Here is a 16,462-nt window from a genome sequence, read left to right on the forward strand (position 1 = left end):
AGGATGCATGAGAATTGAGAGTTGTGCTAGGTTTTAAAAAAGGGTTAAAAGTTTGTGTTAAGCAGGAAGTGTGGTGTCAAAACCGGAAGTGTGTGTAAGGGGAGACAAATGTTTTTAGTTGGAGTTATGAACTCTTTTTCCAAACATTATATGCATGGACTACCATTGAACTTCAAAAGCTCAAAGACAATATAATGTATTGGTATACTTATTTTTTTATATATTATTTTTTTTATGTATTATTTTCTTCATTTTGTACTTCTTTGTAAAAGACATTTTCATTCTCCTTCTTGAAAATTTGCTTCACAATGAAAGCCGGTTAGAAATCTTTATTAAAATATGCTTCCAGTTTAGCATTCTGCCTTATTCTTCATTTTCCTATATATATATATATATATATATATAAATAAATAAGCAAAAATGTTCGAACAAACAGCCATGTCGAAATGGCTTCGAATATTACTTATATATATATAACTGTGGTTATGAAACACTACACAGCAGTTTTCGCCACCACTACCACTCTACAAGTGAAACATCCTGTGGACATTTGAAAGGTGAGGTTTTGTATCATGGAACTGGGATGGTCTCAGGTTAGTAGTGGAAGGGTTAATACAATAGTCATCATCCTCATTATTATTATTATCATTATTATTAGTATTACTACTACTACTACTACTACTACTACTACTACTACTACTACTACTACTACTACTATTATTATTATTATTATTATTATGATTATTATTATTATTATTATTATTATTAAGGCAGTTAACTGACAAAATTGTTAGCCCGCCAAGCAAAGTGGTTGGCAGCATTTTGTCTGTCTTTACGTTTTGAGTTCAAATTTTGCCGAGGTCAACTTTACATTTCATCCTTTCGGTGTTGATAAATTAAGTACCTATTTCGTACTGGGGTCGATCTAATCGACTTAACCCCTCTCCCACAATTTCAAACCTTGTGCCTTTAGTAGAAAGGATTATTATTATAATCCATTTTTTTTGCCATGTTTATGTTGAAATATATAATGGCCTTTGTTTCAGCTAATTTTTTGAAAATAAGGAAGAATTTAGTAAAAGAACTTCGTTGTTATGAAGATGGTGTTCTGAACATTAACTAACATGAAATTTTGATGGAATGTTTTAATGTTAACCACTTTAAAATAGGAAGTTTATATAACAGAATCAACAGCAGTTTCAGGCTAGTTGGTATGAAAAGGTTCAGCTATTCAGAATATATATATATATATGTATATAATTAATCCCCCCAAAAAACGAAGAAAAAAAACACAGCATGTTTACAATATGCAGTTTATATCATGATAATCTATCATATTGTCAAATATGACCACATGATAGACTCTGAATTTGTTTGCAATGTAAAGAAAACATTAAATTGTTATTGTTGTTATATTTAAAGCATTTTCAAGGATTTCAGTCAATCCATCTCTTCTATATTGACATTTGATGTTTGTAGACATTGAACAGAGTTCTAAATATCCAAGAGCTTCTACATATAAATTGGGACTATTTTGAATGTAGATTCTGTCTTTCTTGGACACTTTCTGAGATTAAATATTCGCTTGTATCAATCACATGAACTTTGGTACTTTTCTGCAGGATGTAAATGGAATAGGATTTTGGGTTTATTATATACGTTTCTCATATAGCCTTCCCTTAACTTTCTCAATCAGTGTGTTTCAACAGAAATATGGTAACAAAAGGCTTAAAGTGATCTAAATGAAAACTTCCCCTCAAAATTTCTTATTAATTTATGTTCCAAGCACCAGCTTAATAACAACAAAGTTATTTTATTAAATTCTTCATTTTTTAAAAAATTAATTGAAGCTAAGACAGAAATATTGTAACAAAGAGTTAAATGTTTTTTTTCTTCCTTTTTTGAAGATTTGATGTGCTGTAGTTTTGCATATATTAAGCACATATGATAAACATCTAATCAGATCTATTTGATTTAATGGAAGAAACATCATTAAATTTTTCAATATTTTGTGAATAATCTTTCTTTTTTCTTCCTCATTTACCATCTTTTTAAGCACTACCATTTACTCATAGATTGTCAGTTCTTTTTAAAGAATATTCTCTCTTCCATAATTGGGGAAACTGTGACAAGATGTACTTTAAATTCTTTTGAAGCTACAGTTATTGTACTAAGCATCAATTTACCATTTTTAGAATATTGTAAGGAATACTGCAACAGCACTTTAAGTGCCATTTGTCATTTTGGGTTTTGTCTTTGCTGTTCCAAAATTTCCATTCTTGTCTGATATTATCTGCTAAAATATATAACCAGGTGCAAGAATGAAAATTTCCAAATTTTTTTCTTTCATTTGCTTTAAGACATCTCACATTATATGAGGAGAATTCTCTCTCAGATTTAAACATAGCACCGAGATGTTGTTGCTAAGAGATATAAGCTTAATTTTGAAGAAGTGTTGCCACTAATCAAAAGGAAAATATGCAAATGTAATTAATATGATGGGATAGAGGGTGTGATTTTCTTTTTAAATTGAAATTTTAGGCTTTTTTTAGAAAACGGTATGACAGCCAGAACCACTTAACTGATTTCATTCTTCTCTTGGTAGATATTTTAGTTAAATCACTTATTGATGATTCCTGTTCTTAAAGAATTGTTAATGACAATATTCAAGCTTCCCACTAATTGACCAATATTTGTTAAGTTGTATAACTTTATGATTAATATTAATAAGTATAAGCATGGCTGTGTGGTAAGAAGTTTGCCTCCCAACCACATGGTTCTGGGTTCAGTCTCATTGTCTGGCACTTTGAATAAGTGCTAATCCTAGAGCTCCTGGAGGGCTGTTGGATTATTTGACTTCATCCACACTTTGGCAGATTTTGCTTTTCATCCTGCTGAGTGTCCAGAAATGACCTCCACCAAAAAGCTTGATGGGGTTGCTGGGCTAGTTTGATATATAAATTGTGCTGCCCTCACTTGGTTATCGTGCACAGGTCTCTGGTTATTACACTTCTGACCCGACATGCCTCTGTATATGTGTGTAAGTATATATATATATATGTAAATATGTTTCAAAAAGAAAATAGAACCTACACGTGGAAAAGATATGGAGAAAGTAAGAAGAAAAAATGCGAAAATGCACATTGAATATCAAAAAAATAAAGGCTTTTTTATGAAAAGTAGCAATAAATAAATACAATTAGATGAACTGAGGTAGAATTAAGAGAAATTAAATTCATTATTTTGAATTGTTAAAGAGATTCAAAGTGAAACCGGTATCGTCATTGCTGTTCACTGGCTTTGAATGCTATATTTATCTATAGGTATGTGTCTGTGAAATGTATGATGTGTTTCTGTAAAGCTTCTGTGTACCAAATTCCACTCACAAAAGTTTTGGCCAACCCAAGGTTATTAGTGTAGAAGACATCCGAAATGCAGTGCAGCTGGATCAAGCCTGAACCCTGCCATAGCAAAGCAGACCCTTTAACCAGCCACCCAGCTACTTTGATTTTCATTTCCATATTATAGTTTGTTATGATATTTTTAGATTCCTTTGTGGAGTTTCAATAAATATCTTTAGTTTGAGCTGAATTGCGTAAGCTGTCCTTAAAAAAAGAACAACAGACCTCTGTGACTAATGCACTCGTTTCTCATCAAGCTTTGTCATATTCTCTTTTGTGTTGTGTTGGATATTTATTACTGCAACTTTCACATATCAAATATTACTTAATGAACTTTCGATGTCTGCTTAATTACTTTAACTCCTTCCTCACCGTATTTCTGTTGAAATACGCTGCCTTTGTTTTAATTAATTATGACAATCACTAAGAATTTATTAAAATAACTTTGTCATTACTAAGCTCGTGTTTGGAACATGAACTAACAGGAAATTTTGATGGGACGTTTTAATTTAGATCACTTTAAGCCCTTTGTAACCATATTTTTGTTGAAAAACACTGCATTTGTTTGAATTCATTTTGAAAATGATGAAAAATTTAGTAAAATATCTGAAACAAGGAAATGATAAAAGATTCATAGAAATAGCGTTGTTTGCTGGCAGTTCTACATGAAAGCATGTCCAGCCTGTTTGTTGTTTGATAGACCAGGGGAAATGTTACTTTCCTTAAAAAACAGGTGGCAGGGGAGGGGTTACCAACGAGAAGAGTCTCCCACCAGAGAAAAATACATGTCAACAAAGTTACTTTTAACCTATTGAAGCAATGGAAAATCGACATTAAAACGATGGTAACGATGATACTGATGATGATGATGATGATGATCAATTAGTGCTTTGTGAATAAGAATTATTCAGTTTGCTTTCTGGTTTACTTATTTTTTTTTTTTTTTTCACATAACAACTAGAGTCTGAGAACAAAAACTGGTGCAAGTGAACATGAGAACCCAGAGTCACATGTGCGGCTTCAAAAACCACACATCGGTTAATAAACAAACAACTTTGGATGAGAGAGTAGGAGGAGGAGGTGGGAGAGGACAAGACAGTGAGGGGGGAGAGAAAGAGAAAGAAAGAGAGGGAGATGTAGTCATAAAAAAAAAATTATATATTTACCATTTCAATGCAGTGTGAATTCCACCTCAAAAAATAAACCAATAAATTCAGCTAATGACATTTGACAGTTATAAACTCTACATTTCTTCAAAGGGCTCTTCCTTTGAGGAAATCTTGGTATTTTTTTCCCCAATACAGAAGCAATACCTGCATGCAAGATTCCTTGATCTGTTAGAAATAGAAGCTAAATTTTCAATATGTAGCCTTCTATCTAAAAAGTACACACTGGATATTCAAGCCCAAGTTACAGCATTGTCAGTGAAGTCACATAGTTTAGTGGTTGGAATATTCAGCTCTTGATCTTAAGGTCATATGTTTGGTCCCTGGTGGCACATTGTGTTCTTGAGCAAGGCACTTTGTGTCACATTGCTTCAATCCACTCAGCTGGCGAAAATGAGTTGTACCTGTAATTGACAGGGGTCAGCCTTGTCACATTCCATGTGTTATGCTGAACTTCCTTGAGAATTACATTAACCCTTTCCAGCATGGAAAACGGATGTTAAATGATGATGAAGATGATGATGATTATTATGATGGGAATACATAAACCCTAAACACACAGCAGTTGTTCAGTATTATAATATAATTTCCATTCAACTTCCATTTCATTTAAGCAGTGAATTTTCTTTATTGCTTTCGTCAGACTCCTCTTTAGTTTGACCTTGCCCTCTAGATAGCGTTACCATTTCCAGAGCCAGCTATTTCCTGTTGTGCAATAAAAAAACACAATTAGTTTATGAATTTCTTTGTTTTGCTGCCCATCAGATTGTAGTAGTTAACTTTGCAAAGTATTTCTCGTTTCATTTGCTATTCATTTAGCTAAATAATTTTATTGATTTAAAAAAAAAAAAATTATTATTTGTTGAATTATAATTACCTGGTCATATGTAGAGCTATTTAGGATAACTACCTAGATATGAGTTCAACGATGGCTTAGCTGGCTAAAACTTTGAAGTCCCTATCAATACTGTCCTTGTTAATAAATCTGTCCCCTACAAAAGTGTACAGTAACCCGTCAGATTAATGTAAATTTGTTTTTATTATAACTAAGCATAAAAACAAACATTAATTCAAATCCACGGACAAGGTTTTGGTTGGTCCAAGGCTATAATAGAATACATTTGCCCAAGGTGTCAGGCAGTGGGACTGAACCAGGAACCATGTGGTTGGGAGGCAAACCTCTTACCACACAGCCATGCCTGTGTCTATATGTTGCTTTTTTTTCTACTTTTAAAATAGAATCTTATGGAATCATGTTTACCATAGTGCTGCTGCCGTGTGTGTGTGTGATTCATCTTCATGTCTTGTACATGACGCCAATGTACAGACCTTTGTCATATTACCAAACTACTTAGTGTCTCATAAATGGCAACTATTCTTATGTGTCATAAGATTTTACTGTTTCGTCTCTCTCTCTCTCTCTCATTCATTACCTTAACTTGCCCTTTCTACTCTTATTATGTACCTGATTACCTCTCAAAAAAATAACCTACTTTTCTATGTCAACTTTTTATTTTCATTACTTCGTTATGATTAGTTCTGCAAAAATATAAAAGGACAACAACAACAACAACCACACAACAACCTGTTCTATAAGAAAGAACTTGTGATCTTTTATGTCATTAGCCGTACATCCAAGCCAAACTAATCTAACCAGTTAGACCGTTTAGAATTAGTGTTTCCACTAGTTTCTTAAGTCTCTCACTAAATCTCTCAAAAACCAAAACTTTTTATTTGTTTATTTATTTATTCATTTATTTTTTACTCTCTTAATAATTAGCCGTAGTTTTATTAGTTTTTCAAAAATGATTCATAAATCTCGTTTGTTCTAGATGACGATGATGATGATGATGACCTTGAAGGTGTTCAAAAAATTACAAATAAAATTACCTCTATCTTTTTACTAGTTTCATCATGTAGGCTGTGGCCATTCTGGAGTATTGTCATGTCAGGTGAGGGACGGAGACATGTGCCATTGCAGTGTGTCACTGCAACCATCATTTGTTGGTTTTGGCTCAGGTTGTCCGAGGCAGCCATTTTGAGCATTGACCATGTCATTCCCCATCTCTACCCCCGCTCTCTCTCTGTCACCTTTGCTCTTTCCCTCTCATAATCAGCTGACCTCTGCTTGGTTGTATTATTCATTCCAATAAGGATGCCAACTGGACCCAATCTTGGGTGAAACTGGACTTAAGGGGCTAGCAGACTAGCTTGCCACCTAGAAACAACTACAGTGTCACATGGATGGGTTGATGTGTGATGCAATCTTAGAGGGGGTTATGATCCTTGTGGATGGCTCGAGGTGTGTCTCAATCCTCAAAACAGATGTGGTGCATACCAATAAGCCAGTCTGTGACTCAGCACGAGGACGACTTATGACTAAACATATTTACTTCCTACATGTTTGATCTTACTGGTTCTTCGCAACTTTGAGTTATCAATCAACTACTTCACCATCACTATTATCATTATTATATGTTTAACTTTTGCTTATAATAATAATAATAATAATAATAATAATAATAATAATAATAATAATATTATTATTATTATTATTATTATAGACGTTGCACAGTATACAATATCGTGAGGTTGTTGTGTCTACCAGGAGTTTGTACTGTTTGTCAAGTCACAACAAGGACCTCAGGCAGACCGTACTTTACACAATATGTGTGCAGTTCCAAGTAATGCCGACTTTTGCAATACATCTAGATTGTAGGGTATTTCTAAGGTTTTCAGATTGGGTGGTATTGAACCCAATGCTCTGATGACAATAGGGATAATCTTTATGCTTGACTCTCGTAGCTGCCACATCTTAGCAATCTCAATTCTCAGGTCTCCACATTTATCAACCTTTTCTCTTTCTTTCATGATAACATGTTGATCTCCTGGCACTGTCACATCAATTATTAGGCACTTTTGTTTGTCCTTTCTAAAGGTTACTATATCTGGCCTTCGGTGCTCTAAGACCTCGTCTGTCTGAAAGTCAAAGTCCTAGAAGATTTTTGCCTTTTCTTTTTCTTCCATTACCTTTTCCGGTGTATGTTGTTACCAAGCACCTGTAACCTCATATCCATACTTACTGCATAGTAGCCAGTGGAAGTTTTGGGTTACCTTGTCATGTCTGCGCTTGTACTCTTTCTGCGCAAAACTTTCACAAGCACTAACAATGTGAGTCACACTTTTGACCCTCTTCCCACACATCCTGCGGCGGTCCAATGCACTTGTGTGGTATACATTCTTTTTCACTGAGTTGGTATTCAGTGCTTGGTCCTATTATTATTATTATTATTATTATTATTATTATTATTATTCAGTAGTTTTATTTTTATAACGTGCTTTCACTTCACTACCGAGCGCAGTATTATTATTATTATTATTATTATTATTATTATTATTATAGTCATTTTCCATGCTAACAATATTAGTCGACAATTTCTTTCAGCTCTATATCTATTTGTCATTTCCTCCTGTCGGCTCCACCTCTCTAGACTCCATTGTTAAATACAACTCATTTATTAAACTTCCATTTTTGTAAACCTTAGCCAACTCATATCTTCCCATTATGCTGTAACATTGTCATGAAGTCCAAACAGACCACTGCAAGCGCTGTGTGAGGTTTGAAGTTTAAACCACATTAAAAATCTCAAGTGTTGTACTCCAAGATCTCAAACCCATCGCTTTTTTGAGTATAGCTCTAAAACAGGTAACGCTCCTCCTACTTTAGAGTCCAGCTGTTACCCTCAGGTAATATAGAAGAAAATTAAGGACTTATTTAATTTCTTTTGAAATATTTTGTTGCTAAATTTATATAATTTTGGTTTTTGATTTTTAAATTTTGCAATTTTTGTTTCTGAATTAATATAAAGATGTCAGATGTTTATCTGGGCAGGTTATTCTTGTTTTTGATATTGTTGATGTTTGGATGGGTGGTTAAGAAATTAGCTTCCTAGTCACATGGTTTCAGGTTCAATCTCATTATGGGGGACCTCGGGCAAGTGTCTTTTACTATAACCCTGGTCCGACCAAAGCTTTGTGAGTAAATTTGGTTGATGGAAACTGAAAGAAGTCAACTCCATGTGTATGTATGTGTCTCGTCTTGTCTCAAAATCATGTGATAGCTGTGTATGAGCATGACAGTGTGGCATACAAGTTTTGTCATTCATTTCCAATCTTCTGTGAAAACATGTCCGGACTAGGGGAAAACATGAGCTTGATTGGCAACAGATGAGGGTTGACAACAGGGTGGGCATTCAGCTGTAGAAAATTTGCCTCAACAAAATCTCATCTGATCCATGCAAGCAGGGAAAAGTAGACTTAAAATACGGTAATTCAAAACAATGTGAATAAATAAGCATCACATTTGACAGAGTAAGCCGTATGCTAAATGGTTAATATACTGGCGCCGTGTCTAAAGTTATGGTATCATATAGAACTCTGGTTTTTTAGATTTGTAACAATTAATCAGAAAACTGTTGAAGACTGAGAGCAGGCCTATTGATTAGTTGCTAGGTGTGCAATAGGTACCGACTAGTTTTAATTTTAAATTATTGATTCTTGAGTTGTTTTTTTTTTAAATTTTTTCTTTTTTTTTTTTTTTACTTTTTTACTGACTGATACAAGAAACGGTTTGACTGGAACAGGCTTCTCTGGAAACTGTGCAGTCAGCTGGTGCAGATTAATCGCAATGGAAATTTAAGAAACCTGACATAGATTTACTGCTTTAAGTGCTCCTCATTCTTTGATGAATGTGTGTGTGTGTGTGTGTGTGTGGAGGCAAAGGAAGAATATGGATTCTTTTAATGGAAAGTAGAAGATGATTTCTGTCGCTTCTTTAACGGTGGCAGAGTTTGGGGTAGAAAAAGGGTAGGAGACTATATAGAATTGTCAACGTAGATCAAGCAGGCCAATGATCAATGGTATTCCACCCATGAACATTCCATCTTGTCTCTTTATAGGTACATTGAAGTACATTTTCTGATGTCCCATTCTTAGGTAAAATGACAGCATGTGATTTGAAGGAAATTTGGCTGCTGTTTCTAGCAGGTCAAGTGACTGTCTATTGCAGTCATGAACAAACTGTGGCCCATGGGACTTTCTGAATAGCACACCTAATGAAAAATTATCTTGAAATTCTTTTTAATAGTTTTTTTAATAGGTAAATTTATATTCCATATAAATTTGGACCAATTTTTATCCAAAATACCAGAGGGACCTACATTGTAGCAGAAAGCACGAAGAAGAGCAGCTCTGAAGTCCAACTTGTTAATTTACCATAAAACAGTAGAGAAAAAAAACCCCAAACAAAGTGAAAGGTAGTGCTCCAGCATGGCTCTGGCTTCTAGGTGAAACCAGTAAAACAAATAAAATATATGAAGTTAGCTGCTGTTTAGAGATGAAGAAATTTTCAGTTCTATAAATGAGAACCGTTATTCTCTGTGATACAACTTTGGTTATGTGAAGAATGGTTGGCCTTCATGGTATGTCAAAGAGGTTGTGAGTGGTTGGTGCTGTGTAATGTCTTATGAGTAATGTAAGCTGTGATTTTAGCTTATGTGGCAGCAACACAACTGCAGGTAAACATTTGGGACGAGGGTTGGTCGTATGTGGGTTGGCCGTGTGTCGGATGTGTTGGGTGGGTAGATAGTTTATTTGGCAATCTTAGCTCGGCTGGAAATGAATAAACGTTTATGCTGCCATGAATAATCAACAAAGAATTAGTGAAAATATGGTTAATTAATCATATTGTATCATTGCTTTGTGATATTTTTAATAATATCACCATTGGTGGTAGTGGTGGTCGTGGTGGGGTTGCCCTGCTGGTGGTGCAGATTCTGGAATGTCTGTAAATCAGAGAAAAGGTTTGAGTGTGAGTAATGTCAAATGATCAAAGACTAAAGGTGGATGGATTGATTGATGTAGGAGGCTGTTACTTGTCCACCATGTCTAGTTCTAGTCATAGGTAGAGACCAACTTGCATTCTATCTATGACTCGTCAGAAGCTCACCTTTGGCATCTCTTGTTATATTTTCTATCTAAAAGTCTGTTACTATGGTTAATTAATGATTAGTTATTAATTTAGTCAATTGGAAGAGGTAATTAGGATCATCAATAATTGTCTTTGTTTAAAATAATTTTCATGATTGAAGAAAATGTAACATGATGGGCATGTCCCATTGAAAGCACTCGTTCTTTTCCTGTTACTATGGTTAAGGAATGTTAAGCTTAGGACTTAACCCTTCTGTTACTATATTTCTGCTGAAATATATTGCCTTCGTTTTAATTCATGTTGAAAATAATGAAAAATTTGTTAAAATAACTTTATCCAAGAAGCTCGCTTCGTACCTGCATGGTTTCAGGTTCAGTTTATCTGCAGGACACCATGGGCAAGTGTCCTGGGTCAACCGATGCCTTGTTTAGTAGATGGAGACTGTTTGGAAGCCCACCATGTGTGTGTGTGTGTATTTTTGTTTGGACTCCACTCACTACTTACCGATTGGTCTTGGCTTTTTTTTACATCCCTGTAACTTAGCAGTTTGGCAAAAGGTCACCAATAGAATAAGCACCAGACTTTAGAATAAGTCCTGGGTTCACTTATATGGATTAAAACCTTCATGGCGGTGCCCCAGCATGGCCGTAGTCTAATGTCTGAAATGACTAAAGATAACCGAATAGAAGACAGTTTGTGGAATGAAAGCTGCTATGTTAATTTTAACAAGAAATCTCTTATTGATTTCTCTACTGTTTGGAATATTTCTAAGTGTTCCTAACCATGTGGAAAAATTCCCTTACAATTTCCTTCTGCAGAGGCGTCTTTGAAATAAGAGTTTGAGGTACGGCAGATAATAGGAACTTGTTTATTCTACAGCATGTTTACCTTTGTATGCTTTCAGTTTGACTCCTGTTGTAAGTCTGTCTACCAACCAGCTCCGCTAACAAACACAATATCCTACATCAACTTGTTTATCTTTCATTGTCTTCCCCTGCTACTCTGTCTCCTGTTTTTTACTTAGACTATTTGCATTTATTTATTTTTATTTTGGGTTTTGTTTGTTTGTTTTTGTAAGAGTTTCCTAGTGTGTGACTTTTATTAAAAACATTTGCCTAATCTAAAATATTTATCCTTCTTTGATGAATAAACAGTGATTATTTGCTAAGCTGACTGAAGGTAAATTTCAAACGAGTGAACACTTCTGACGTCTTTTCTCAGTCATTATTCTTCAGTCGTTAGTCTTATAGAATATCTCATGTTTTTCACTGGAACCAATAAAGCATTGTTTGCACACCGTAGCATCAAAATTTATTATTTATTTTTCTTCCAATTTCTATTCCGACATAAGAAAAATTTTAAAGATATTTTGTTTACTTCCTGTTTTGGTACCATTTTTCATTCCATCGAGCAAGCTTCAGCTAGAGACCTAGAGGCCTGGGAACAGGGGGTGCAGAGAATTTGGGCGGGGGTTATTGAAAAAGCTTTGAACATTCTCCCGAAAAACTGGGTTTGCACCCCGGGAGATGGCGAGGGAGATGCGCTGGAACAGTCACTCTGACTCACAGGGTTCGCACTTACTTGCGGATAGCCATCTAGACCCCAATTGCAGTGAGCAGGGATATGGGGTCTGGCTATCTCCACTGCCACAAGCTCAACCACGAAGCTGTCAGGGAGCGACCGATACTTTGATAGTTTAATGATCATGCCTGTCGAGTGTCAAAGACATTTCATTTTAGCATCAGCATTTCTTTCATTTCTCAAAGATTAACCAAACATGTTTCGATGTCTGCTTTAGCTAGAAGTTCCAATAACATCAACCCATTCCTTGTAATAGCATGCATAATGTAATTATAGGTGAAATGTCCAGCTTGGTTCTATGGGATTAATTAGAAATTTTAGTTTTACAATTAAATGAGATTCTCAATAAGCAAGATAAAGTTCTGAGACCATGTTGGGTGGCAGGGAATTTTGATGGCCCCTGCTTTTGATGCCAAAGACTTTTCTTTGGACAATTTAGATATTTAACTTGTCACTGCGAAAGATTTTCAGTGGATAACTTACAATTTTACAAACATTATGATAGGAAGAATATTCATAATTTCAAGAAAATCTGTTGCTAATATGTATATCGATGTATACATACATAAATACATTCACTCAGGTACATATTAATGTGTGTACATGTGTGTGTGTGTGTGTATATATATATATATATATCTAGAGAGAGAGAGAGAGAGAGAGATGTATGTGTTAACACACACACACACACACATATATAGTGAATGCACATATTTATATACATTTGTGTGTGTGTATATATATTTATATGTACACGTACACACACACACACACACATATATACACACACATATATACATATATATACACACACACACACACACACATATATTGATAGAAAGGACAACATATATATAGATAGATAGATAGATAGAAAGAAATCGTTATTATATATATATATGTATACACACATACACACACCCAAGCATATGCACACATGCGTGAGTACAGAGAGAGAGAGAGAGAGAGAGAGAGAGAGAGAGAGAGAGAGAGAGAGAGAGAGAGTTGTATATTTGTGGGATGTTTATACAGCGTTTAGTTCTCAATTACTGCTAAAACAAACGTTGATTCTACCATTTGCAAATGCACGTTTTTTTGTTTTGTTTGTTTGTTTCTTTCCCCCCCCCCCTCCTCTATTTATTTCTATATTGTTGTTGTTTGAACCTCAAATCTCCGTTGAAAGCCGTCATCCCCTGATAGAATTTCTCATTGAAGAAGTTCTCCTATTTCTACCATATTGTCTTCCACACTTGATTGGAATTATATATATATATATCTTTCTGTAGACATCGCATTTATTATAGAAAGTAGTGAGTCATTCTTTCATGTGAACGCCCTCCTACCCGTTTCACAAACACAGCGTTTCTACTCGAAGCTCGTTAGTCGCTTTTGGTGCTTACGTTTTCTTAGCAGAACAACGTTCTTTGAGAGAAAGTTAATAGTTTAATTAGTTTATAACGATGTTATGATTAAAAAAAAAAATGATTCGTGAGTTTAATGAATAATTAGTGTTAACAGAATTAGATTAAATCTTATGTGATAGAATCTTTTTATCGTTTTTTTACGCCCCTCCCCCCGCGCTATCTTTTCCTCATTTTTAGTCTCTGCGGTCATGCTGGGGCACCACTTTGAAAGGGTTTTAGTCGAACAAATCGATCCCTGCTTTGTGTGTGTGTGTGTGTTTATAGCTTGGGATTTATTCTATTGGTGTCTTTTGTCGAACAGCTAAGTTACAAGGATGTAAACAAATCGACAAGTGGTAGTAGGGACAAACGCACGTACACACACGCGCGCACATGCACGATGGGCTTCTTTCAGTTACTGCCTACCAAATCCACTCAGAAGGCTTTGGTCGGCCTGGAGCTATAGGAAAAGACACTTGCCCAAGGCGCTGTGCAGTGGGACTGAACCCAATACCACATGGTTGTGAAGCAAGCATATTGTCAAAGGACTCCCAGGGTCTCTTTCCACGATACTTAACACCCAAGTACCTATCTCAAAACCATTCTCTTTGTGTGTGTGTGTGTATAGTATAGGTTAGTTAAAGCATATTTGCAATGATAAGTGTCGTGTGGTGGAAATATATGCAATTATCAAACTTTCATTCATAAATCCATTTATTATGTCGTTCTTTTGCATTTCAATTTGTACATTTGTACCCAGAAATTTTCAACAACACATCAGAAGAAATGGGAAAATGAGTAATTTTATCTCCTAAAAATTCTGAGTCTAGCAATAAATGAAAAAGTCCTTAATATTATACCAGAGGCACTCAAAATGTACTTAAGCACAGATTCAGTGTCCTGTAATAGTGAAGAGGAAATTCAGAACTATTCATTTGAATTCATAAACTCACTCACTCCATCCGGTATGCCTCCTCATTGTCTCAACTGAAAAGCAGGGGCTATTGTAATGCTACCAAGAAATCTTTCGATCAGTCAAGGATTATGTAATGGAGCTCACATGAAAGTGCAAAGACTTCATATTTTGTATAAAAGCATCATCGGTAACAGGCTCCAACAGAGATCGTATTGTTCTAATTCCCAGAATTAAACTTAGCCCAAGTGATGCAAATATTCCATTCACACGAAACTGACTTCAGTTTCCACTTTGACTTGCGTATTCAATGACAATTAATAAGGCTCAAGGGCAGACATTTGAAAAAGTTGGAATACATTTGTCTCAACCAGCATTTTCTCGTGGCCAAATATATGTTGCATTTTCAAGAGCTATGAACAATATTAAAGTAAGAGTTATGACAGTCAATTGGGATAAGAGACAAGGCCAAAAACGTGGTGTGACATACACATAAAATATAGTTTACCATGAAGTACTGTGAGGAAGACCACAACACCAGCTAGTATCACTACCACACCAGCTGCTACATCATTACACATCCACATTACACCTTTAAGATCAGGGAACCATTTAGGGGCCTGCTGGATCTCTCTTGGCACACCAGCAAACCACAAAATTGCACCAGCCAGCATCACCACCACCTCCAAGCCTGTCGTATGTATGTATGTACGTATGTATGTATGTGTGTGTGTGTGTGTGTGTGTGTGTGTGTTTGTTTGTCCCACCACCACCACCATTGCTTGACAACCGATGTTGGTGCATTTGCATCCCTGTAATTTAGCTGTTCAGCAGAAGAGACTGATAGAATAAGCACCAGGCTTACAGGGAATAAGTCCAGGGGTCAATTTCTTCGACTAAAGGGCGGTGCTCCAGCATGGCCATCATCAAATGACTGAAACAAGTAAAAAAATAAAAGAATACCAGAACAACGTTCAATACCACTAAACCAAGGAGGTTCTTTGAATATGTCCGATGTATTTTAAGGTTAAATAGTAATTCCGTTTACGTTTGTGTAACTGAGATATTTTGGTTGGATTATATAGTCACTGGTGTTACATTACTTTCTATAGTCTGTAACTGTTACAATATACTTTTCTAGGCCTGACATTTTTGTGGGGAGGGGGCCAGTTGATTAGATCGGCCCTAGTACACCACTGGTACTTAATTTATCGACCCTGAAAGGATGAAAGGTAAAATCAACCTCAGCAAAATTTGAACTCACAACGTAAAGACAGACGCTCATAATATACAAACATTTCTCCTGGCACCAGCACACTCTTTACAGATGCTTACATTTTTTATGTTTTCCGCGAATTTTTCACGGGTCCAACTAGTTTTTATTATTATTATTATTATTATTATTATTATTATTATTTTCTTTATTCTACTGTTTTGCAGGTGGATTTTTAGTGTTCCAAGCTATGCATCCTTCTCTTTGTGAGAGTAAATCCAACAAGTGTACTTCCCTGACATCTCTATCACAGCCTTGTCTGCCAATTAGCAATGTAGGACCAACACGCATTCTTCATTTTCTCTATTTAGGCTCACAGAGGGATGCTATGTCCCAAGATATAATACAGGTAATCTACCAACATTTTCTCTCCTGTTTTAATGAAAAGAAAAAAGAAAAATTAGGAACATCACCTGTTTGTATGGAAGTTATTAAGAGCTTGTATTATTTTCTATTTATTCCTTTTTGTATTTGTTGTGGAATAGTAACGAATGAAATAAATCTTTAATTGAAAAGCAGGTGAGGGTTAGCAAGAGCAAGAGCATCCTGCTGTAAAATAAAGCCTCAGTAAATATTAAGTATTCTTCAAACCCATGCTAGCATGGAAAAATGGACATGAAGTAAATAAAACACACACACACACACTCTCTCTCTCTCTATTTCTCTCTCTCTCTCTCTCTCTCTCTCTCTTTCTCTCTCTCTCTCTCTCTCTCTCTCTCTCTCTCTCTCTCTCTCT

General features: G+C 35.3%; 1 protein-coding gene across 3 annotated transcripts in view; it reads left to right on the forward strand.

Annotated features, from left to right (window-relative positions):
- LOC106876653 (tyrosine-protein phosphatase vhp-1) overlaps nt 1–16,462 on the forward strand; it is a 95,411-nt gene that overhangs the window by 53,514 nt on the left and 25,435 nt on the right. For all 3 annotated transcript variants that reach the window (XM_014925269.2, XM_014925270.2, XM_014925271.2), the window contains one exon: nt 15,894–16,075. In XM_014925269.2, the coding sequence (XP_014780755.1) occupies nt 15,894–16,075 (182 nt within the window). The remainder of the gene's footprint in view (nt 1–15,893; nt 16,076–16,462) is intronic.

The sequence above is a fragment of the Octopus bimaculoides genome, chromosome 15 (assembly GCF_001194135.2).
Source record: "Octopus bimaculoides isolate UCB-OBI-ISO-001 chromosome 15, ASM119413v2, whole genome shotgun sequence".
Classification (NCBI taxonomy): Eukaryota; Metazoa; Mollusca; class Cephalopoda; order Octopoda; family Octopodidae; genus Octopus; species Octopus bimaculoides.